Below are 26,240 nucleotides of genomic sequence, written 5' to 3'. Positions count from 1 at the left end.
GAGCCTTTTCTAGCTGTTTGCAGGTGACTAGGGGTGTTCGACAGGGGTCCAGTGTTGGAAACACTTTTTACATTATGTCAGTTACTTGGGTGAAGGAATTGATAGCTTTGTGGCCAGGTTTGCGGATGATATGAAGACAGGTGGATGAGCAGGCAGTGTTGAGGAAGCAGGGAGTCTGCAGAAGAACTTAGATTGGGAGAATGGGCAAAGAGGTGGCAAATGGAAAAGTGCTGTGAAGCGTATGGTCATGCACTTTGGTAGAAGAAATAAAAGGGTAGACTATTTTCTCAATGGAGAGAAAATTCAAAAAGCAGAGGTGCTAAGGGACTTGGAAATCCTCATGCAGGATTCCCTAAAGTTAATCTGAAGTTGAGTCTATGGCAAGGAAGGCAAAAGCAATGTTAGCATGGCTTTCGGGAGGATTGGAATATAAAAGGATGCATTTTTGATGCTTTATAATGCACTGGTAAAGCCTCACTTGGAGTATTGTGAGCAATTTTGGGTCCCTTATCTAAGAAAGGACATGCTGACATTGGAAAGGTTCAGAGGAAGTTCATGAGAATGATTCCAGGAATGAGGACCAATTGATGGCTCTGTGCCTGTACTTACTGAAATTCAGAAGAATGAGGGGGATCTCATTGAAACCGATCAACTGTTGAAAGGCCTCAATAGAGAGGTTGTGGAGAGGATGTTTCCTATGGTGTAAGGGTCTAGGACAGGGGTCGGCAACCATTACCACTGAAAGAGCCATATGGACCCATTTCCCACAGAAAACACTGGGAGCCACAAAACCCGTTTGACATTTAAAATGAAATAACACTGCATACAACGTTTTTTTTTTGCCTTTATGCTATGTATAAACAAACTATAATGTGTTGCATTTATGAAATTGATGAACTCCTGCAGAGAAAACGAAATTACATTTCTGCATGCAACAAAAACATTTTGAACTCCGAAAAAAAGACGTTGGGTTGAAAGTTACTCCATAGTTAGCCTACCTTCGATCGAAAAATTAAAAGAAATCGCGCACTGGTGGGTGTCAGGGATTGGCAGTGGTGACGTATATTAATTGCGATAAAAAACACGTTGTGGCAGTGTGCTACACGCAGCGCTAAAATAACGACACTGCAGTCAAAGATAACTTTATTCGAACTAAACAGCCTTGCTTTAAAGCCTCCCTCAACCCGGCCCCCCCCCCCCCGGGCGCGGATGCTCCAAAAGACATGTACTCACAAACCCCCGTAGGCTATCTCCCTTAGCCGGAATGGTGGCTAATTGTGAGCCGGTTCAGATGTGCCAGGAAATGGGGTCGCCACAACGTTGTACTTAGATTGTACAAGATCACCATAATCTTCAAATTTCGAATTACATTTCAAAAACTAACAAACCACGGGGAGCCACAGCACAGAGATGAAAGAGGCGCATGCGGCTCCGGAGCCGCGGGTTGTCGACCCCTGGTCTAGGACCAGAGGCTCAACCTCAGAATAAAGGGGCACCCATTTAGAATGGAGAGAAGGAAGAATTTCTTTAGAGTGGTGAATCTGGAATTTCTTGCCACAGGCAGCTGTGAGGTAAAGTCATTGGGTATATTTAAGGCAGAAGTTAATGTTTTTGATTATTCAGGGCATGAAAAGATATGAGGAGACAGCAGGAGATTGTGGCTAAGAGGGAAGTGGATCAGCCATGATAAAATGGTGGAGCAGTCTTGGTGGGCCAAATGGCTATATTTTGTGGTAAAATCAATCCACAAGTAACTAACAGGTATAAACCAGGAATACAGGATTTCAGCTACTGAAGTAGCTTCTTTCATATACAAAACAGAATTCTAGAAGGAACACAAGGTTATTGGAAGTACATTCATTTCATTCTCTGCTCCTATTGTGGCATTATTTTTCTCTTCAACCACTCTTCATTTCCGTTATTTAACACTAAATTATTCAGTGGAACAGTCAGTTATAAAGCATTTTCAGACGGCTTTCCATTCAATTAAGGAAGCCTCAGATTTCATCCACATTCCACAGGATTTGTCTGTAATAAACCCAGAAAATTCACAACATTCTTTGCTGAGTGTTTATGTACCAGAAACCACTCAATTAAAAAAAATTACAAAACTTCAACCACTCAATACCAACAACACATACCATACATTGTTATGAATACATTTGCTTGACATGACTCCACAAATCTGAATAATTGTTAGATCTTTATCACAAATTACAGCTAGTATTTTCTCTTAAGTTACTATGCAACTTTAAAAAAAAAATGTACTCCTCGCCAATATTTCTCCTCAAAACAGGTAACCGAAGTTAAGGGAACAATTAAATATAGAATCATGCTTAGAAATTCAAGAATATATGCCAATTTGCTCTAAGAATGATTCATGCTGTTTGTAGGAGATGCTGACATTGTGATATTCACCTCTACCCCACACCTACTATTACTTATACTGAAGGTACATTTTATGTATTCACATCTACACCAAAAAAAATCCAAACTCTATACCACTGCTGAAGTCTCTATGGTCATTAAGTCTTCAGTTGTAGTTCTCTCCAATGGCAAAATCTGGAGTGCGTGCTTTATAGTGAATATCCAATATCATTCACCATTTGGACTTTATTCGAATATTATGAAAATAGAGTTTAGGTCCACTTCTGGCAGCTTTACTCTCTTACTGTAAAGAATATTTGTCCTTGCATTAATACTGACACCACTTCCTTCAGTTTTTAAGAGCATCTGCTCCTCACCCGAGGGCAGTTCCTGTGGAATCAATAAATCTTCATGTGCAAACCAGCATGGGAACCTCATAAGCAAACTCAATGGCAGGGAAGCTGCAAGGGGACATAGACAGCCCAAGCACAAATATGCATGGAATTAGAAATATGAAAAATATCAAGATATCCACTTTATCTTTAAAAATGTGAATTTTCAAATGGCGAGAGAATAAAGATCAGTGGAGTTCTGAGGAATGTGGGTTGCAAGAGTTCTCTACGGCTCAGCTCTTCATTTTATCCATTCACATATTCTCTCTGGATTTTTCACACAACAGCATTCAGGACAAATGACAAGTGGGCCTTCCACTAGGATCTAGTGATTCAAATGTTAAATTCTGATTACTCTTCCAAAATGGCAGTTTTAACTCACAGACAGATCCCAAATGACCACCCAATCACAACAACTTACATTTTAGGCAACAAAAAGACCAGAGCTATGCCATTCAAGCAGTATTTGTGCAAAGCGAAAATGTTAAATATTTCAAGTCAGTGGCCCTTCCTCAGAATCGAGGGCAGTGTGTAGAGAATAAAGTGGAGTGTTTAGTTTTCGAAGTAAAGCTGGGGAGAGGAGAGGTGTGCAAAACAAAAGGCTACATATAGATAGGTTAAGGTAGATAATGAGCACTTGTAATAACCACCAGCAAGACATTTAACTGAAACGGCAAGAAAGAGGCACAAGCACAAGGGCAAATGACAGAACAGTTCTGTGAAGCTGCAAAATTCAAAGACAGCAAAGTGATACTGAAAACGGTGTTCCTCTTATGTTGTTCCTCACTATGACAGAAGTGGCCACAGAATAGGATTGAAAATTTAAATGGCGTGCAACAGGAAGTTCAGGATCATCACTACAAACAGAATACAAAAGTATTCGTTAAAGGTTTTCGTTATGTAGACAATTTCACAAACACATTTTATATTTGGCAATAAATTTGAAAAGTGTTCATTGAAACTTCAATGAGAGTTCAGAAAAACATTCAGGGAATCTGTAAAGCTTTTTAAAGCCATTTATATCATTTCCCTAATTTTACCAAATATGAAAACAAAAAAGAAACAATGTGATAACACCCTTAAAAAGGTATCACAGGCCTCTATTATTTAACCGCTTACATTCTATGGGCTTCAACCTCATCCTACCCTTACAACTCAAGTTAATGCCACATCCACTCTTCTTCTTCTTGTGCCCTTAACGCCTGGTGGAGATGTCGGGGCGCCGTCATGACAAATTTTGCATCAGTCTGTTCCATCTGTCGCGGATGTGTGCCAGAGCCTGGGTCACCGCAGATGTTTTCCCTGTCCATTCTTTAATGTTGTCCGTCCATCTTTTCCTCTGTCTGACTCTCCTCCTTTTCCCCTCCACAGTTCCTTGTAGAACGGTCTTTGCAACGGTCTTGTTACGTGGCCATACCATCTCAGCTTCACGTCCACTGAAGTGCTGTAAACAGACCTCAGGAAGCCATACAGCAAGGAAAACAACTTCACATGGGTCTTCTCCCCAATGCTGCCTAGTGAAATTTTGTTTCTCTTATTTTTTTGTCTATTGGATTAGATATAGGGAAAACAGTAGCACAGATATCGAACCACTGCCTCACACCTCCAGTGAGCCAAATTCCAACCTGGTATCCAGTGCCATCTCTGCGGTATTTACACATTCTCCACGTGACCAAGTGATTTTCTCTGGGGTACTCGGGTCTCCTTGTTAATGCCTAACACTTGCTTGTCGGTAGGTTAGCTGGCCACTGCAATTTTCCTCGGTGTACAGGCAGATTATACAACTTGTGGTAGGTGTGGTGGGGAGGGGGTGGTGAGGGAGACTAATGGGAATGTGGAGAGAAAATGAGATGAGAGCAAAAAGAGTGCATGATGATAACTGCAGAAGTGATCGGCCGAAAGACCTATGCTAATGACTGTACTGAGGCTGCCAAGAAAAACAGCAATAAAATGAATATTTCCACAAGGAAAAAAGCAATCCAAGTTATAGATCACCAAAATACCTTTTAAACAAGATCCTATCAGACCGAGTTAGGGAATTGGAGCAGGAGCTGGATGAACTACGGGAGGCAGAGGCAGAGTTATCAGGAGGTAGTCACACCGAAAAGACAGGAGGTAGGCAAATGGGTGACAGTCAAGAGAGGCAGGGGGAGCAGACAGAGAGAGCAGAGCACCCCCGTGGCTGTTCCCATCAAAAATAAGTATACAGTTTTGGATATTGTTGGTGGGGATGACCTACCAGGAACAAGTTGCAGTGGTCCTGCCTCTGGCACGGAGGTTGGATCCTCGACTAGGAAGGGGAGGAGGGAAGAGAAGAGAGCGGTAGTGATAGTGGATTCTATAGTCAGGGGGGCAGATAGATGATTTTGTGGGGAAGATCGGGAGTCTCGGATGGTATGTTGCTTCCCTGGTGCCGGGGTCCGAGACATCTCAGATCGGGTGCAGGTTATTCTCAAGAGGGAGGGCAAGAATCCAGATGTTGTGGTCCATGTAGGGACCAATGACGTGGGTAGGATGAGTGAGGGGGTCCTGCGTAGGGAGTTCAGGGAGTTAGGTGCGAAGCTGAAGAGCAGGACCTCGAGGGTAACAATCTCAGGATTGCTACCTGTGCCACATGCGAGTGAGGCAAGGAACAGAAAGATTATACAGATTAATACGTGGTTGAGAGGATGGTGCAGGAGGGAGGGCTTCAGGGTTTTAGATAATTGGGCTTTGTTCCAGGGAAGGTGGGATCTGTTTCGAAGGGACGGTTTACACCTGAACTAGAGTGGTACTAACATTTTTGCAGGGAAGTTTGCTGGTGCTTCTTTGGGGGGGAGTTTAAACTAAATTTGCAGGAGGCGGTGATCCAGAATGCGAGAGAGGATAGCAAGAGGAAGAATAAAGGACAGGTGGGGACTACACGGTTCCGGAATATTAAGTGTGTAGTAGAGAAAGGTGAGGCGGAACAAGTGATAAGGAGGACACATGTACAGAGGGTTGGTCTGACGGAACATGGAGTTAAATGTGCAGAAAGAATAAGTAAATTTAGGAAGGACAACAAAATTCTAGGGGCGTATAGCCCGATGGGAGTTCGGGGAGCTGGGTTAAGCACAATAGGCAGAGATTCAAACAGAGAGAGGAGAAATGGGCTAAAAATTCTATATCTGAATGCACGAAGTGGCAGAAATAAGGCGGATAAGCTTGAAGCTCAGGTGCAAATGGGTAACTATGATGTTGTTGGGATAATGGGGACATGGCTGCAGGGAGATCAGACCTGGGAAATGAATGTACAAGGGTATACGTGCTATCATAGGGACAGAAACGTGGGCAGAGGGGGTGGGGTGGCCCTGTTGGTGAGGAGTGAGATTCAGTCCTTGGCAAGGGGCGACATAGGATCAGGAGAAGTGGAGTCTGTGTGGATAGAATTGAGGAACAGTAAGGGCAAAAAGACCCTAATGGGTGTTGTCTACAGGCCACCAAATAGTAGCATGGATATTGGGTGCAAGTTGAATAGGGAGTTAACATTGGCATGTGGCAAACGTAATGTTGCAGTAGTTATGGGGGATTTTAACATGCAGGTGAACTGGGAGAATCAGGTTGGTGCTGGACCACAGGATAGGGAGTTTGTAGAGTGCCTAAGGGATGCATTCTTGGAACAGCTTGTATGAGAGCCAACCAGGGACAAGGCTATTCTGGATTTAGTGTTATGTAATGAACAGGATTTGATAAGTGATCTTGAAGTAAAGGAGCCATTAGGAGGTAGTGATCATAATATGATAAGTTTTTATCTGCAATTTGAGAAGGATAAGGGCAGCTCGGAGGTGTCAGTGTTGCAGTTGAACAAAGGAAACTATGGAACCATGACGGAGGAGCTGGTCAAAGTTAACTGTACAGATATCCTAGCAGAAAAGACAGTGGAACAGCAATGGCAGGTATTCTTGGGAATAATGCACAAGGTGCAAAATCAGTTCATCCCCCAGAGAAGGAAGGATTCAAAGAGGGGAAAGGGGCCTCAGTGGTTGACAAAGGAAGTCAGAGATTGCATAGCATTAAAAAAAAAGGAAGTATGACAGAGCTAGGGTGAGTGGGAAGACAGACGATTGGGAAGTTTTTAAGGAACAACAGAACTTAACTAAAAAGGCAATACGGGGGAGAAATAAATGAGGTACGAATGCAAGCTAGCCGGGAATATAAAGGAGGATAGCAAAAGCTTTTTTTTTGGTAGGTGAAGAGAAAGAAGATAGTTAAGAACAATGTTGGGCCCTTGAAGAATGAATTGGGTGAAATTGTTATGGGAAACAGAGAAATGGCAGAAGAATTTAATAAGTACTTTAGATCTGTCTTCACTAAGGAAGACACAAGCAATCTCCCAGATGTATGGATGGGCCAAGGACATAGGGTAACAGAGGAAATGAAACAGATTGACATTAGGAAGGAAACGGTGATGAGTAGACTGATGGGACTGAAGGCTGACAAATCCCCAGGTCCAGATGGTCTGCATCCTAGGGTACTAAAGGAGGTGGCCCTGGCAATTGCGGATGCATCAGTAATCATTTTCCAATGTTCCTTAGATTCAGGATCAGTTCCTGAGGATTGGAGAATGGCTAATGTTATCCCACTTTTTAAGAAAGGAGGGAGGGAGAAAACAGAGAACTATTGTCCTGTCAGCCTAACATCAGTAGTGGGGAAGATGCTAGAGTCCATTATTAAAGATGAAATAGTGGCATATCTAGATAGCAGTGATAGGATGGGGCCGAGCCAGCATGGATTTACCAAGGGTAAATCATGCTTGACTAATCTATTGGAGTTTTTCGAGGATGTAACCAGGAAGTTAGATGGGGGAGATCCAGTGGATGTAGTGTACCTCAATTTTCAGAAGGCATTTGATAAGGTCCCACATAGGAGATTGGTGGGTAAAATCAAAGCTCATGGCATCGGGGGAAAGACATCGTCACGGATAGAAAACTGGTTGGCAGATAGAAAGCAAAGGGTAGCGGTGAATGGGTGTTTTTCAGAATGGGGGGTGGTGACTAGTGGTGTGCCACAGGGCTCGGTATTGGGACCACAGCTGTTTACAATTTACGTCAACGATTTAGATGAAGGCATTGAGAATAACATCAGCAAGTTTGCTGATGATACTAAGCTGGGTGGCAGTGTGACATGTGATGAGGATGTTAGGAGAATTCAGGGTGACTTGGATAGGTTGGGTGAGTGGGCAGATGGCGTTTAATGTGGATAAGTGTGAGGTTATCCACTTTGGGAGTAAGAACAGGAAGGCAGATTATTTGTCTGAATGGTGTAGAGTTAGGTAAGGGAGAAATACAAAGAGATCTAGGAGTCCTTGTTCATCAGTCACTGAAGGTGAATGAGCAAGTGCAGCAGGCAGTGAAGGAGGCTAATGGAATGTTGGCCTTTATTACAAAGGGAATTGAGTACAAGAGCAAGGAAATCCTCTTGCATTTGTACAGAGCCCTGGTGAGACCACATCTGGAGTACTGTGTACAGTTTTGGTCTCCAGGGTTAAAGCAGGACATCCTGGTTGTAGAGGAAGGGCAGCGTAGATTCACGATGTTAATTCCTGGGATGTCTGGACTGTCTTATACAGAGAGGTTAGAGAGACTAGGCTTGTACATGCTGGAATTAAGGAGATTGAGAGGGGATCTGATTGAAACATAAGATTATTAAGGGATTGGACAAGATAGAGGCAGGAAATATGTTCCAGATGCTGGGAGAGTCCAGTACCAGAGGGTATGGTTTGAGAATAAAGGGTAGGTCATTTAGGACAGAGTTAAGGAAAAACTTCTCCCAGAGAGTTGTGGGGGGTCTGGAAGGCACTGCCTCGGAAGGTAGTGGAGGCCAATTCTCTGGATGCTTTCAAGAAGGAGCTAGATAGGTATCTTATGGATAGGGGAATCAAGGGATATGGGGACAAGGCAGGAACCAGGTATTGATAATAGATGATCAGCCATGATCTCAAAATGGCGGTGCAGGCTCGAAGAGCCAAATGGTCTACTTCTGCACCTATTGTCTATTGTCTATCTGCCCAGTTTACCTGGCACCAATAGCAAACCTAAACATACAAAATTTCTGTCAAAGATTTTTTTTTATTGGCAAGTGATTACAATGCAAATATAGAAACCAGACAGAACCAAGAGAGATTCAAGTCTACATCAAGACCATTAAGAAGATTAAGATGATAACATGAAGATCCTATCAGGACAAACAGAAAAAAAATTGCATTCCCTTGGGCAGAAGCTTAAAAGTGACAATGGTGCATCACACCTGGAAAGAGGATAGTCATTAGCTAAAAATTCCTTGACTAATAACTATTTTAGATCAGTGCCTGGAGCAGAACATGAACTTGTACTTTGACTTCATTGATCATTGATACTATCAAAGAGAAGCCTTGTGGATCATCCTCGGGAAACTTGGCTGCCCTCCAAAATTCATCAACCTCATACGCCTCTTCCACAACAACATGACTGGAGAGATTCTCTCAGCTGATGAACCTAGCGAGAAATTTGACATCTCCAACAGTGTTAAACAGGGCTGTGTGCTTGCACCAGTACTTTTCAACCTTTTCTTCACTCAAGTAATAATGCATGCCGTGAAAAGACCTAAACCTGAGCATTTATATCAAATACTGCCTGGACGGGTCACTCTTCGACCTACGTTGCCTTGCAGCACACACAAAGACCCACCAAAAGCTTGTTCATAGAAGTGCTCTTTGCAGATGACTGCGCACTCATGGCGCACCAAGAGGGCCACCTACAAACAGTGGTCAGCAGATTTTCCGCCACATCTAAATTGTTCAGCTTGACAATCAGCCTCAGTAAAACAGAGGTCCTCCTGCAGCCTGCACCTAACAGCGCCCCATCACAGCCACGCATCATCATCGATGACACACAACTACGGAAAGTTGACAACTTCAAATACCTGGGGAGTACCATCTCCAGCGATGGTGCCCTTGATAAAGAAATCACGTCAAGGATCCAGAAAGTAAGCCAGGCGCTCGGAAGGCTCCGGGTCAAAGTTCTGCAGACAAAGACATTCACCTCTCCACTAAACTGAAGGTTTACAATGCTGTTGTGGTCTCATCACTTCTATATGGCTGTGAAACCTGAACACTGTATCGCAGACATGTCAAACAGCTTGAACAATTCCACAATCGCGCTCTGTGATCAATCATGCAAATCCACTGGCAAGACCGTATCTCCAACCTGACAGTCCTGGACCGAGCCAATTCCACAAGCATTGAAGCCAAGGTTTTGAAGGCTCAGCTCAGACGGACCAGCCATGTGATCTGCATGGATGAGTCCAGATTCTAGAGAGAACTGGAGCAGAGCAACAGTGCCCAAGGTCGCCCAAGGAAGAGGTACAAGGACAACCTCAAGTCAAACCTTAAGTGGGCCAAACACAAGCCCCGCAATCTCAAACACACTGCTGCTGGTCGGTCCAAGTGGCGCAATCTATGCTCCAAGGCAGCAAACAACTTCCAAGCCAACTGGCGCACGCAGCGCCTCAAGGCGAGTCAAGAAAGACACAGGAAGGCGTCCGCTCCTGCCCCAACAGGCGGTGCTCCTTGCCCCATCTGCAACCGCATCTGCACTTCGGACTTCGGCCTCAGAAGTCATATGTGTGCCCACAGACGTTGACTGCTCAACACATTTGTCTTCTTCGGACTTCGAAAGACTACTACTAACTAACTAACATTACAGCACAGAAACAGACCTTTCAGGCTACACTCTGCACTAACCATCCATTTTAATTTATCATCCATTGATATCAATGTTTTTTTTAAATATTCCCAGATGCTACTACTCACTAGCACTTTATAGTGGCCAATTACTGTACTAATCAGTAAACCCCTTTGGAACATGGAAGAATACCACATGAGGAAACTCATACAGGTAAAGGGAGAATGTGTAAAGTCACAGACAGCATCTGAGATCAGGACAGAACCTGAGTGAGCAACACTACCGCCTTAGCCTTTACGTCACTGGCATCCAAAAATAATTCATAGGGACAACCTTGCTTTGTAATTTAAAAAATTATTGATAGTTTTTATCTGTATATAAATCTTTTAAGACAGTAGAAAAGTATAATCAGAACCACATTATCACCAGGAATTGAAATTATGAAGCGCCCATTGCTAGTTACACTCTATGGCCACTTCATTATGTATTTCTGGTCTTTAATGCAAAATCTAATCAGCCGATCATGCGGCAGCAATTCAATGCATAAAGGCACGCAGATGTGTTCAAGAGGTCCAGATGTGGTTCAGACCAAACATCAGAACAGAGAAGAAATGTGATCTGAGTGACTGTGTGGAATGATTGTTGGTGCCAGATGGGGTGGTTTCAGTATCTCAAAACTGCTAATCTCTTGGGATTTTCAAGCACAACAGCCTCAGGAGTTTACAGAGAATGGAAATTAGTAAAAAAAAAGAAAAAGCATCCAATAAAGATCAGTTCAAGGGGGACGGGGGGGGGGGGGGGGAATGCTTTGTGAATGAGAGAAGTCAGGAGAATGGTACAAGCTGACAGGAAGGCGACTACAACTCAAATAACCACATATTACTACAGTGGTATGCAGAAGAGCCTCTCTGAATACACAAGTCAAATCTTTAAGTGGATGGGTTACAGCAGCAGAATACCATGCACATACACTCAGCAGCCAGTTTATTCGGTACCTCTATATCTAATAAAAAGAGGCCACCGTGTGTATGCAGCTGGGCAAACATTACAACAACTACCATCTACAGTGAAGGGTAAATTCACTTCCATGACAGTACAGCTTGTTGAAGCTCTACTTTTGGTCAAAGCACAACACACAAGCCCTCTAATGAAAGTCATCCTCCACCAATTTACGTATGGTACGACCTAAGAATCATTTCACTGGTGACAAGTGTGGGGTGGGGCTGAGGGTTGATGCTGGAAGGTGCAAGTCAATGGGAGAAGAAAAGCTTGAAGTAAATGATAATGATGGTGACACTATCACCACATATTCCTACAGTGCCCACCGCTCACCAAAAATGCAAGTAATTAAAAACTGAAACAAAGCCAAAATGAGATAAAGTGAAAAGCTTGGTGTTAAAGAATATATTACAGAAGCACAAGAAGGCCTAACGGGGAGAATTCCCAGGCTTGGAGCCTAGTCTAACACCGAGAGAAAAATGGGAGTTTGCGAGAGTCTATAATCAAAGAAACGCATTGAACTCAAAAGGAATTTGTGCACAAGCAGCAAGATTTTAAAACTTAAGCACTTGGAACCCAATGTAGACAAGCGCTCTCAAGACAGGTGGGCAGATAGCATTGGTGCACATTAGCACACGAGATGACTCTTAATTTACTGATCAAGAGCATAATAACACAGGATATCCACCCAATACCCAGCCTTGCAATATCCTTAACAGCCTTTTCTAACAAACTGAATTTAATTGCAGGGAAGGTCAGCATTTATTCCCAAAGTATATATACCATATACAACCTTGAGATTCATCTCCTTAAAGGCAACAGGGGGAAAAAAAACAATAGAACCCATTTAAAAAAAACACCCAATTTGCAGAAAAGAAGCAAATTGTGCTAACAATAAAAGCAAATAACACTCAGAACTGAAGCTCATGAGGGAAAAAAAAGAGTCAGCAGCCACAAAGCCGGTCATGGCTGATCCAGGAGCTCGTGAGTTGCAGGCCACAGCCTCAGTTTAGCACAGGGATGAGTACACCTCACAGAGCAGTCAGATGAACACCAGTCCATCCCTAGTCTCTAGCTGTGACCCTTGACCTTTTCAATCTAGCCCATGTTTAAATCAGCCAAACAGCAGGTCGTTCCCTGCCCCAATACCGGGCCCTGTTATCGTTGCCTCACCTCTGTTCTGCTGCTTCAAATCACCTCCAAGCACACACCAGCAATGGCCAAACATTGGCTCACTCCCCACTCTCGGGCCCAAGCCCCATCACTTCCTTTTAGCCCTACAAGCCTCACTGCAACCACCCAGCACCTTCCAGGCTTTAGTTCACACCACAAAATTGCCAGGTCGTACAGGCAGTTCGAAAGCTCAATTCCAAAGGGACGGTACATATAATTGATCGCAGTGATTGCTTGAGAAAGATCGGAGATTAATAAAGTAGTTAATAGCTGTGTTTGCTGCCAGCACCATCTTAAACCGGAATTCCCAATTGCCCTTAAGCCATCTGTTTGAACTCCTGCAGTTCTTCATATGAAGATGCTCTAATGGTCCTATGCAGGAGGGGCTCCATGATTTACAGCCAGCAATGAAGCCTATGGGATGATTAACTTCTGGCAACTACAAATGCTTTAACATGAAATATAACTCCAACCTTTTCCTCCTACATCCATTTGGCAGGGTTGCTTGATGCCACACAAGGTTAAATGTTACCTTCATAGTCCAGAACAATTACTTTCACCCCCAGCCTCTGGAATTCAGCATTTTGGCCCACATTACTACAAAGACTGCATAATGCAGTTGAGGTGAAACAAACTCAGCAACAGCGCAGAAGTTCTCAACCTGGGGTCTATGGGCCCTTTGCTTTATGGCATTGGTCCATGGCATAAAGTTGGGAAACTCTCCCTGCAATAGTGATTTTAGTGAGCCATTAGTGACTTATCGCACAGTTGCCGGTAGCACCAATTACTTGCTGGTAATTGAGAGGAGGCTGACTAGCAGGTAATTAGGTGAACAATATTATCGTGCTTTTTGTGAATAGGACACATCTGAGCAATTTTACACAAAGTACACTGCAGATGTTGTGGTCAAAGCAACACGTACAACACGCTGGAGGAACTCAGCAGGTCGGGCAGCGTCCATAGAAATGAGTAGTCATTGAATTCTCCAACTTCCGGTAATTCCCTCCCTCTCCCTTCCCCCATCCCAGTTTCATTCTGCCTCCTCCTCCAGCTGCCTATCACCTCTCTCACGTTTCTGCCTTCTTCTACTACACATAGTGCTTTCCCCTTATATTCCTTCTTCACCTTTCCTGCCTATCCTCTCCCTGCTTCCCCTCCCCCATCCCTTGATCTTTCCTGTTTCTGGGTTTTTCATCTAGCACCTACCAGCCTTCTTCCCACCCCCTCCCTCTTCAGTCCTGATGAAGGGTCTCGGCCCAAAACGTTGACTGCTCGTTTCCACGGATGCTGCTGAGTTCCTCCAGCGTGTTGTACGTGAGTAATCTTACATGTTGTTAGGTAAATGCTCTAACAGTATTGAATTAACTTAGTTAGAGACATGGCTAATTTTGAAGCACACACCTTAAAAGTACTAAAGATAGAACGCTGCCATATTCTTTACTGTATCCAGTACACTCATCTGTATCTTGATATCACATGGAGTGAATCAAATTGACTGGAGACCACTTGCAGACGTTGGGGACCTCAGGATGAAGCAGAGACGAGTCATCCGTGTTTGGTACTTCCTGCTGAATATAACTGCAAATGATTTGTCTTTTCTTTAGCACTGTCATCACTGAAGATAGGAATGAGGCTTAAGATTTAAAGTCAGTTTGCATAAATTCGAATGAACATATTTTTGAAAGCAGACTTGAGTACGTGACCTGGCCTAATACTTGGTGAGGGTGTGCTGCCAAGTCAAGGGCTAGTCATCCTCATCTGTACAACCACAGTATTTACATTTTCCAAAGTACTTGATTGATTCTAAAGTACTTGGAGTCAACTTAAATACAAATGGTTTCTTTCCAACTCTATATTTTTAATTAACACAGAAAAGATAACACATTTGCTAGAAAAGGCAGTACTATCAGTTAAGAAAAAAAACTTCTCTTGGAAGGCAGAAAAGAACTATTAGACACAGAAATACAGGACTGCCCAAGGAGATACTTCGACTATTGACCTGCCTGAAAAGTGAAATAGTACTGTTCGCCACTAATATTAGATGAGCAAGCAACTGGTTCAAACAGACCAGGACACACCTAGTTTCAAACCCAACCCACGCCAGGGCTGCTTAAGCTTTGAGGGGCCAGTAACATATAGTCTTGGTAATTATCCAAAAAGTAATAAAAGATAAATCATCTTCAGATCCTTCAGTTAGTGTGGTACAAATCAATTTGCCATAGCGGACATTCTTGATTATTACTTAACAGGTGAGTTCAAAGACATTTCATAAGCATTGGCTGTGAAATACAGAGCATTACAAGGGCAAGGAAAGCAAGAGAAAATGAGATTGATGGTCAACATCAACTCATTGAGTTGCAGAGCTTCCTCCAATGCCACAAGAAAAATGAGAAACCAGCAGTGAAAGGATAAGGCAAATAATATTTATAACCCTAATGAGCACCAATGGGTTAAACAAAGAGTAAATGTATTCAAATCAGATCAGGCATCCCACATATTATCCCGCTTTCTTCATCATAGTATGCAGCACATTCTTTACAGAAACTCTTAGAGATGCATTATAAACTCATCAATAGAAAATAAAGCAAATTTTGAAGGGAGTTCATAATGAGAATGTTCCCAGCAATAAGCCATGCTAATAAGTGCAATACTCAGCTTGTGCCTCTGAAGTAATAACAGACAATAGATTGGAAGAATTACTGTAATTCAAATTGGAAATTAATAAAGGCATTAATCAAATGGTAAGGAGATAAGATAATTTGTTGAAAATATCTGCATAAACACATTTCTCGTATAGGAATCTTAACACTTTTTAGATTTAGTTGGCATCTTTGAACCTTGATACAAATACTTGACAGTTATACAACCAAACTGAAATGGATTAAATATGCAGAGGCAGAAAGTAACTATTATCATCACGACAAAAAATTTAATGCAATTCTCTCCACCTCCTTCCCTCCAAACAGTGACCCTTTTACTGAGTATGACTATTTATACAAACTCTCATTTTTGTAAGTGTATGGTTAATCCCTGAAAAACACAAACCAGCATTACAGTTGCCACTGTCAGCAATTTCAACGTCTACAGCAATGCAAGTCAACTATCATGTTACTTCTGGAACTATGGAACTCTCAGGAAATGCCCACCACAGCCAACGGGGGAAAAAAATCTGCATTCATTCTGCTCACACAAATCATTCAAGCAGCTTTTTGGGAAACAAAGGGCAAAGTCCGAAGGCAAAGAAAAAAAAGATGACTAAATTAAGAGAACATCTTCCCCTATAAAAGTAATGGCACCATAACGCAGCTATCTCAACATCATTTCAACAGGAAGAATTTGGTGAGAGCAGATGACTACAAATACAAAAAAAAATTGCATTTACAGAGCACTTTGTGACTTCAGGATGTCCACAGCATATTTACAGCCAAATGCAATCATTGCTGTGGCCAACCTGTGATCAGGCTGCCCAAGATAGAAAGCTGAGAGCACATTGATTGCTGGCCCATTGACAAGTCCCAAAGCTGCAGTCCACCTCCCAAAATCTGCACAATGCAACTGAACTGTTCATTTATATTTTCTATTCTGGCATCAAGCATTTGAATCACCATAAGTCTGTCATGGATGAAGTGTGCTTCCAGAGACACTTACATTACTTTGTTTCATAGGTTTAACCACCCTCATTACAAATTTAGAGGAAACTTGAACTAATCTGGATTGAGTGGGAACATTTACATAACAGCTATGGAGCAGGAGAGTGAGGCCTGCAAACTACAACAGTGAAGGCTCAACGTCTACAGAAAACTCAAAGTTCCCCCTCCTTTCCTAGCAACTCTGGGCCTCTACTTAATTTCCCTCCACTTCTTTCTCTTTGATATAATATTTTCTGGTTTCTATCATTATTCCCTCTTTGATTTTACTTTATTAAGCTTACAACTGAAAGCAGTGAGTAAGCACAACAGAAAAGAACATTTTCCATATGCATGTTTTTCCACATTAGACCAATTAAAACAAGCAAAGTTCTGACAGTGTCATTAAGTATTATTGGCATGCATTGTTAATCTTATTTTATTGGCAGTTATAGTGGGCAATGCAGACCCTAACACAATATTCATTTGTAATCTAATCTGTCAAGTCTTAACCAATCAAATGGCACTGCTCAGAAATTTAACCTTTTTTTTTAAAATAACACAATCTTGGCATTGTTCAATGGTTGAACATAAACTGGATTATAGGAGGGACTTGTAAATTTCCAGGAAGCAAATGGACTGTTTGAAGATACTGGACAACACTAAAACAAGATACAGACAAACTACCCACTTGCTATGTGGAAGAGTTAAAATCTTGCTGTTTTACACTGATTTCCATCCTTCATATTTATAATAGCAAGGTTATTTTTTAATTTTTAATCTTATGATTCATAAGATATGTGATCTGTTTATTATAGTCAAGCTATAAAGAGAAGTTGAGAGTCAAATTGCTGTGGGTCTAGAGCCGCTAATCCCTGTGCTTAGAATCTAGATGGGAATAAAAAATAATCTGTCTTTTTTCATATTCGCCATTATAAAAATATAGTTTTCTAGTCCAGATTTAATTTGTGAACTTAAATATCCCAGTTCCCACTGCAAGATTCAAATTTGTCTCTACAACACTAGAAATTGAGCCACTGTGTTGCATTTACATTCCCCAACTAAACATGCTTTAGTCCCATTATTGGAAACCTTGCACAACTGACTAACATATTTATTCAGATTAATTCCATTAACAAGAATTTTTTTTTTAATCAAATCTAGCAGACCCCTAAATAAGTAACAAACTTTATTTGTGCATCTAGCCAATTATTCTCTCTTAGCCTGGTCAAAAGACTATTTTCCTTTACTCTTCAAGAGCATCAGAAGGGTTTTTCTATTTCAAGACATACACATCTGCTACACTCAATAGTCACTAACAGTCAAGAATTCCAATGGGTGGTGATATTCTTCTCAGCCAGATATTTAAATAATAGAAGCTCTACAGTATATCCCAGGCAGAAAGGGGGGGAAAAAAAACTCAAGTGCGATAGGTGTCCAACTCTAATTATCTGGTTGCTTTGACAGAAGAGGGAAATGATATGCCTGACAGCTCCATCTCTTGCAGAGAGATGAAACCCAGCTTAAACAGTCCATCCTGTCTCACAGTCCAACAAAACTCCACAAAACATCTTAAGTTCTGGTTTCTTTAAGCTGTAGCTCTAGCTTCTAGGGTTCAATTTCTAATGATTCTACTACTGCTTAAAGCCTTCAAACTTCTAATTATCCAAGCAAGCTCAAGACTGAAAATAAAACAAAGAGTGGAAGGTGTTGAAGTACATGTAGTTATAACTAAATGATAAACCTTTCTCTTCCAAGTTTTAAGCAATGAACTGATCAGTTACTTTAGTTAAAATGGATGTCATGTATCATGAATGCTGATAAATAGATGCCATGCCGTGCTCCCACATTGAAGAGTAAACAAAAAAAAAACATTAAATGGAAGCCAAAATTACACACGCACTACAAGTTACCCAAAGCAGTCTAAAGACCACATTTCTTTTGCCATTTGAACCATTTGGCCAAAATTTGATGAAGGATTGTACAATGCTTAAAATGTTACTTTAGAACTTCATTTTTGTTACATTTAAGATTAAGACTGTGCACCCAACTTCCATGCTTGACTTGAAGACTTGCAGTAACTAAACAAAACTGCTGAAAAATGATGTCCACTTTAAATTTAGAAATTTTCAAACTCAAAGGTATTACATAAATTCAGTTCCTTGGATTGACAAGCCTCATTTGACAGTATCACCACATTAACTGTAATTTTATATACAACCCATGAACATAATGTTCTTTTTACTTTGTATTACAAAATAGAATATTTTGTTCTGACATCAGCTTAATTTTTCCGGAGTGATTGTGTATTTCTTAACTAGAAGCCAGTGTAGGTTAATTTGTGGGCTGGTAAGAGATCAAGTGAGTTGGGACTCGAGCTGCACTTCTCTTGTATGCAAACTTGAATTCATCCAGAAGTCACTCAGATGTGTGTTGAAACAGTCAAAAAATTACATGGACAAGTTTTAGCAGCAACTGAACTGAGTGAAGAACAGTATCAACTTGACAAATCAGCTCTTCTCAGGTTTCAGGAAGGCCACATTGTTCTATCACTTCACCATTTACATAGTCCTATTGCTAAAATACCTCATAATACCAACAAGCTTTACCAACATTTTTAACACCTCCTTCCAAATTCTGCAAAAATACTGACTAGAGCAAGAGCCCATGACTTCTCCTGCACAAAGTTAGTCTGTGAAACTTCCCAGCTGTCCTAAAAGCTCCAAGATCTTTTTGCTTATTTCAAAAATCTCTCTGCACTCCACCATATCTTAGTGATCTTTAACGCCACATCTTACATTTACCTCAGCCCACATCACTCATTCTATACTCTCTCCACTCAGCAATGCACTCTTATCAACCCCCCCCCCCCCCCACCACCCACTCCAGGCCTGCTCCATCATTTCCTTTTGTGTTTCCAGCGAAATACGTTTTTACTATTAATCTTACTGGGAGCATTTTATCCCTCCCTCACTGCGTACGTGCAAGCTGTTGAGTGTTAATTTAAATACCAATTCAATCAAGACTTCCTGCCTAGATTCATTATTTTATTTTATTTTATTGATGCTGCTGTCAGAGGGCATGGTAGCATTATTTTTTTTAAGATGATCAATTATTGCATATTATCTTAACTTTTAATTTGGCTCCACCCCGATCTTTCTCTCCCTCCTCCTTTTTGCCAAACCAATGGTATTCAGTCATAGGCCACATGTCAAACGGGGAGTAAAATTAATTCAAGATGCACGTTTGCATCTAACCGTGCAGACAATCCCATCTGCGCCTCAATATACAGAGAGAAACCAAATGAAAAGAACCAAGTTCATAAAATAGTAGAGAAAGTTTTACACCAGTCAGTAATCTTTTTACAAGAAAATAAAATTACAGAAACTAAAGTGCCTAGCTTGGTAAGTTCAAGAGCTCAGTTGGCGAGCACAGGCCCTCGGTTTCTCAGCTTCCTCTGACGATAGGAAGTCTATTCAGCATTGAGGGGCGAGGCAGGCAGACGCGCATCCTATCCCGTTTCATCCACGAGAACCGCGGTCTTAACAGAAAACTCATCTCCCACATCAAAAAAAAATCCAACATTTCAGAGACGCCATTAGACACTGGGTAACGGAAAGCAGAATGGGCACATGTCAACCTCCGCCACCTAATTGCTAATAAAATAAAAAATATACATCTATCAGGCACCTTTCGCCGAAATATTTAAAACGCAATTTTTCCAACCGAAGTAACTGATCAGGCTGCAGTTTTTAACCGTTTAGCCGTTGTCTAGTAGCAGCCCATCAGGCTGGTTAACGGTATTTCAAATTGGCAACAGGAGTCCAGTCACGTTCTGGAGCCTCTGCAGTCACATTACACCTGGGGAGGGGAGGAGGGTGAGAGGAGTGCGCACTCACGGGTTTCCTCCCGACCACCGCAGCCATCCCGCCTGCTGGTGTTACCACACGGACGGACGCCTCGCCTCGCCTCCTGTCCCGGGACTCGCAGCCTGCCGCTGGCTCGCGCAATATGGCACCCCGCGCCCCGGCGCCCCGCACCCCGGCCCCGGAGGGTGCGGCCGAGTCCGCCGCGGCCACTCGTTACGGGCTGTCCACCTCCTGCAGCGAGGTACGTCCGTGCAGCCGGTTTGCCCTGCTCCTGGCAGCAAACCCGGCGGGTAACAACCCCCGCGAAACGCCGTCGTGGCAACTTTCACAGGGCTAAAGGAAACGGACACCCCTCTCGGCAGCCCTGACTTGCTGTGGTCCACGGGAGGAGGAGATAAACAGATACTTGTCTGCCTCTCCTGGAAGTTCAGTGTCGGCGGCTGTTTCTCCGCAGTATTTCTCCGGAATTCTAAGTAAAACACCTTAATTAACAGAATGTTTAATGCGCTGCCGCTTAATGTGCCACTCAAACCACATATTTGGATAATCAAATCATTTCGCTTTGCGTCACGGGTGTGTGCGCTAACTTCGTGGAACACATTCTACCTAAATCGTTCGTTTCCGACAATATAATCATTATCGTTAACGAACCTAAGTTGAAGATGCTAGAAATATGAAGCAAAAACAGGACATACCATGTGTGAGTCACACGGAGCCCATCCGTATACTTGAAGCCTTCCACGATCGGCGGACATCACAATTTGGTTGTGTCATCGACTATGCGCATCAAATATTAATTGAATTGGCGTAGAGTTTTAGTTCAAATGGACCACTCGCGGTCATGATGCTTCCTCGTTCAGAATGCGTTTTAGTTTAGTGGGTACAGACGGAACCTTTCAGTTAATCAATTTGAAATGGCATAAGGAGAGCAGCCACTCTCAGATATATGTAAAGATTTTTTAAAGTATGATTTAAAATGAATAACAGCGGGACTAATGTTATAAAGAAATGTTTATAATTTACAAATAATTGATCAATGTGCAAAGTTCAAGTTTTAACAAATTCCAGGATTGATGGGGGAAAAACAATTTTTGGACAGTTATTGCTCCTGAATGCCAGCTTGAAATGTACAGCTTTAAGAGTATTATAGTTATACACTCGCACGTGACTGATGATGATTTGTTAAGGTACAGTACAGGCAATCGGTGTTCATACGATCAGCAACCACAAAACGAGAAGTTAGGGGCCCGAGTGTGGAGGGGAAGCAGCCAATCAGCAGATGGGTGCAGAATTGAGAGAGTGCGCAGCTCTTTCTGGATCGAGGGAGGACGTGGTGAAGCTGAGTAGAGTTGGAGCAGTGGACTGAGTTTACTCTCAGGCAGGAAGCAACGGAGAAGACGGGGGTAGTGAAGGGGAAGTGGTATTGGGTAATAGGAGTTGTGTGGAGGAAGGTAGTAGGCAGGATTTAAATTAAAAAAGGAGAGTTTAAACTCTCGTTGCGTTTTGAATATGGTACTGTTTCTGATATTAATCCAATTAAACTAAGGAGCGGGGAGGGGAACAGTAGGATATATTCTGGGTGCGAAACCTTTGAGAGATGAAGCTCTCTTAGTATTTTGTAAAATGTGAGAAAGCTTTGAAGTTAAAAGCTAGGAGAGGACGAAAAGTAACACCAAGATATATTGAATGTTAATGGATGTGGGAGTGATCTGTGGAGTGCTTCTAGATGTATCCGTGGACTGAGTTACAAATAATGTAGTTGTTGGGGAAAGTTATGGGCGCTAAATGTGTCATGGTGAAGTTAGAACAGATAAATGTTGTAAATTTGATGGGGGGGCATGGGTTGTTGGATAGGGTTAAATTAAAGTTGTATAGTTTGCTACCCCCTCTGAGATGTTATCAATGACGGAAGCTTGATCGCGTACCAACTGTGTAAGGTAAAAAGTGATGTGGTGGAGAACATGATTATGGCAACTGTGGAGAAGGTGGGAGGCTAAATTGTAGCAACTGTGGAGAGACTGTAGCTCTGCTCATGCAGCTGTATATCAGAAAACTGGAAGTGCAGCGTGTTCGGGTGGAAATGGGCATTTCAAATGCAGAAGCTCAGCAGAAAGAACAGAAGACAGAGTCAATGTCTTCTGGATATTAGTATCCAGAATACGGATAGTTTAAAGATGGTGTGTAAAGTGCACAAAGTCGATAAACTAAAGTTCTGTCACTTTCATAGCAGATGTGACAAATTGTACAGCAGAAAAAAATTAAAATTGTATTAAAAGCTGCAGGAAAACATCTAGAGATGGAAGACTTAACTCAAGAAGTTCATGATCCCTTACAAGGAGAAGTAAATAATGTGCAGACTTCAAAGGAGGGTTGGTAATGCCTTTTTCTAACGTACTGTAATGCTAGAAGCCTGTTGGCTAATGGTCAAGAATTTAAAGAAATTTATTGAAGATTTACCAAATAAACCTAATATTATATGTTTACAGGAAATCTTGTCCAAGTTTTAAGATACAAGGTTATATTGATGAAAGACATGATTGGAAAAAGGGCAATGAAGGAATGGCAACCTTTGTCAAAAAAGGGAGAGCATACAGAGTTTTGGAAATTGGAGTTACTTGAGTGAATTGTGGTTGAAATTTGCGGGGGAAATAAAGTACAGATAATGTTATAACCCTTGTGAAAGGTTAACACTTGATATATTGGAAAGTGCGGGTGGCAATGGGAAAATTAAAGTTATATGATGTGGAGATTTTAATGCGGGGTTGTGTGAATGGAATGGTGGTGGAAGAGTTTCGGGGGGATGTGTTTGGTGTGCTTGGATGATGGTTCAAGTACAAGGCTAAATCTAACAACACTTTCTGCTATAAGATCTTGTGCTAGTATCTGAGGATATAACAAGAGTGTATAATTGGGACGGGTATAATGTCACAATAGCGGGGAGTGATCATTTCTGTATAATGAGAATTGATGTGTAACAGGAAAGGAGCACATATCCCCAGGTGGAATTTTAAAAAGGCAAAATGGGATGATTTAAGTGAAAGTAGATTTCCTGATCGTTTGGTTTTGGAGGATATGGAGTTGAGTAATAATACCTTGTGCTCTGTACTCAACTCAATAGCTAAGGGATGAATTCCCAGATTGTTGGGAGATAACAAAAAGAGAGATGTTCCTGGTGGATGTATGAATGTGAAGGAGTGGAGTACAGCTTTTTGGGAAGTTAGGCAGTGTCACTCCTATTCGTCTGTCATACAATATAAAGGAGCTCAAGCTGTAGTTAGAAAAGTAGTAAGATGGGAAAAGAAAATGTATTGGAAAATGCATTGGGGGGAAATGACCCAGGTAGAAAAAGTTTGGGGTATGATAACAGAAGATGGAGTGTTAGAAAACTTGATGCATTACTGGTTTTGTATGGTGCGGGGGAAAATACAGTTACTATCTCTGAAAAAGCAGAGATATTTGCAAAAACGTATGTTAGTGTACACAGTTCAGCCAATTTGGGTAAAGGCCTTATCAAGAGGTAGTTTTGGCAAGCAATCTTCAGATAGCCAAGTGGAAAAAAGAATGGTCAAGTTCCTATTTGGATGTCAAATTTGCATTGTCAGAACTTAAAAGGGCTAGTCATAGTGCTGATCAGTCATCACCTGGGAAAGATGATATTTGTTATAGTATGTTTACACAGTTATCAGATTCAAAACTTGTATTGGTTTTGAAATTGTTTTAATATGGGTTGAAGGGAGACTTCCTGATTCCTGCCAATTACCGACCGGTTGTTATCCTGATATTGAAACCTGGTAAGGATTAATCAGATCCTTATAGTTGTAGACCTATTTCACTAACTGCATGTGGATGTGCAAACATGAAACAAGTTGTTAGAGCAAGGCTTTCTTATTTTGTGGAAGGCAGTGGAAAATTATCTGTATACTAATCTGGATTTCGTAAAGGGAGAATGACCTTTAGTGTTAAGTGTTCAGTGTTAAGTTTCGAATCTGATATTCCTAAGGCCCAAGTTAATGAAGAATCAGTGGTAGTAGTTTTATTTGATATAGAGAAAGTTTATGAAATGTTATGGACACAAGGGTTGCTGCTTAAACTGGACAAATGGGAATCGGTGGCAGAATGTTCAATTGGATTCGAGGATTTTTGTGATAAAGATACAAGTTAGGGTGGGATGGGAACAAACTTTTCTAAGTATGAGATAAAGAATTGGACTCCTAAGGGAGTGTGTGTAGCCCACCCCTTTATAATATTATGAATATTGATATTTTAAATGTTGGCTCAGGCATTTCCACATTGATGATGGCGGTGCACTGTGGAAGAGAGGCAGTAATATAAATTATGTAGTTAGGAAAATGCACACAGCTATTAGTGAAGTAGAGGAATGGGGATATCAGTGGGAGTTTAAATTTTCTGTTGCAAACATTCAAGTTATTTGTTTTTCTAAAAGGAACAATACACCCACAATTGATCTTGAGTTGTATGGTAAGTCTTAAACAAAAATCAGTGGTAGGGTTTCTAGGTATGTGGATGGACACAAGGCTAACATGAAAGGTGCATGTAAATAAAATTCTAGAGTAGTGTTAAAAAAGCCCTTAATGTGTTCAGGTGCCTAGTTGGTTGTGATTGAGGTGCAAGTAGGAAGTCACTTAAATATTGCTTTAATCAGATCTCTTTGATTATGGATGTGTCACTGGTAGATCAACCTCACCAGCAGTCTTAAGATAAAGTTCAATCTTAATTAGTGAGATTATGTTGTGGTGCTGTTAAATAGTCCTGAATTTCAGCATTACTGGTAAAAATGGATGAAGAACTTTTATGTCTGTGCAGGTTGTGGTTAGCAATGGTTTTTTGGATTAATGTAAGAGAACATAAAGGTGGTTGTCCAATATTAGTAACACTAGTAGAGTGCTGGGAGCACTGTATTCGTAAGATCTTCAGTTTTGGGTGAATGGGAAATGAATGGGCACAAAATCTTGGTTGGTTGTTCAATGTGAATGATGGTCCCAGTGCACCCCTTTCTCTCACTGCTCCATAGTTTTTTTCTCTTTGTCTGTGGCTGACTTGGGCCTTCAGGATGAGATCAAAATGAAGAATGATTGTATATCAGTGGCACAGATAGTTCAGCAATATATGCAAGGCAAATATTATGGATTCTTGCATATCTACACTGGTTCAAAAGTTTCAGAGACAGATCGTACAAATGTTTATGTTTCAAAGTTTTAGGTGACTATTAAGAAAAGATGATCAAAGTATCAGTATTCACATGTGAGATAATTGTTAACATTTTGGCCTTGGAATGAATCAAAGAAGTAAGCTTTGATTTTTCTTGGTCTTGACATCTATTAAAACAGGTATTTCAAATTCTTCTTGAGATTGGACATCTGTTGAGCCTGCAGGGTCGAGGCCTGTGTAAACATTTCATACGGGTTACTGTCCATGTTGGGGTTGAAGGTGGCAAACATTCTTGCCAAGCAATCATTTAAAATTAAGGATATAAATGTAGTGGTGCCTTTGCATAAAGAGGAGATTAAAACCATAATTTAAAAAGGCCATTCAATCACCACGACAACAAAGTTGGTATCATAAAAAGAAAGGATGACATTTATATAAAATTCAGAGGGTGGTGGGAACTCAAATGGGAGTAAGGTATAAAAGGAGAGAATTTATACTAGGTTGAATAATTCCCTTTTCAGAATTAATAAGCATGATACTGGCATCTGTGGGACGTGTACTTGTCAAGAAATGGGGTGCAGCATATATAGTTCAAATGTAGTTCCTATTAGGTACACAGGAAACATCTAATTGCTAAGAGCAAACACGAGGAAATCTGCAGATGCTGGAAATTCAAACAACAACACACACAAAATGCTGGTAGAACGCAGCAGGCCAGGCAGCATCTATAGGGAGAAGCGGTGTCGGGCCGAGACCCTTCGTCAGGACTAACCGAAAGGAGAGATAGTAAGAGATCTAATTGCTAAATTGAGATCTTTGGAAAAGACAGGGTTTAATGTGTAAAATTTGTTAGGGTATCACTGCCATTGTGATGTATATACGTGTGTATTTGACTTTCTGAAATGTATTGGCCTTTTTGATGTAAATTGAGTTTTCCTTTGGGGGAGGGGATTTAGTGAATAAATT

The 26,240-nt window shown here is 41.4% G+C and overlaps 1 protein-coding gene across 2 annotated transcripts in view; it reads right to left on the bottom strand.

Moving 5' to 3' along the window:
• LOC132404584 (septin-11) overlaps window positions 1-21,001 on the bottom strand; it is a 99,475-nt gene extending 78,474 nt beyond the window's left edge. The window contains exon 1 of one of the 2 annotated variants that reach the window (XM_059988843.1): window positions 20,801-21,001. In XM_059988843.1, the coding sequence (XP_059844826.1) occupies window positions 20,801-20,860 (60 nt within the window). In that variant the 5' untranslated portion in view covers window positions 20,861-21,001. Of the gene's footprint in view, window positions 1-20,135; window positions 20,472-20,800 lie in introns of those variants that run through there. The other variant, XM_059988844.1, reaches the window with a different exon arrangement.
• Between the last annotated feature and the right edge of the window lie 5,239 nt (window positions 21,002-26,240).

Source organism: Hypanus sabinus, chromosome 14 (assembly GCF_030144855.1).
Source record: "Hypanus sabinus isolate sHypSab1 chromosome 14, sHypSab1.hap1, whole genome shotgun sequence".
NCBI classification, from domain to species: Eukaryota; Metazoa; Chordata; class Chondrichthyes; order Myliobatiformes; family Dasyatidae; genus Hypanus; species Hypanus sabinus.
Note: the sequence above shows the minus strand (reverse complement) of the source record. Positions and strands in the feature narration are given on the sequence as shown.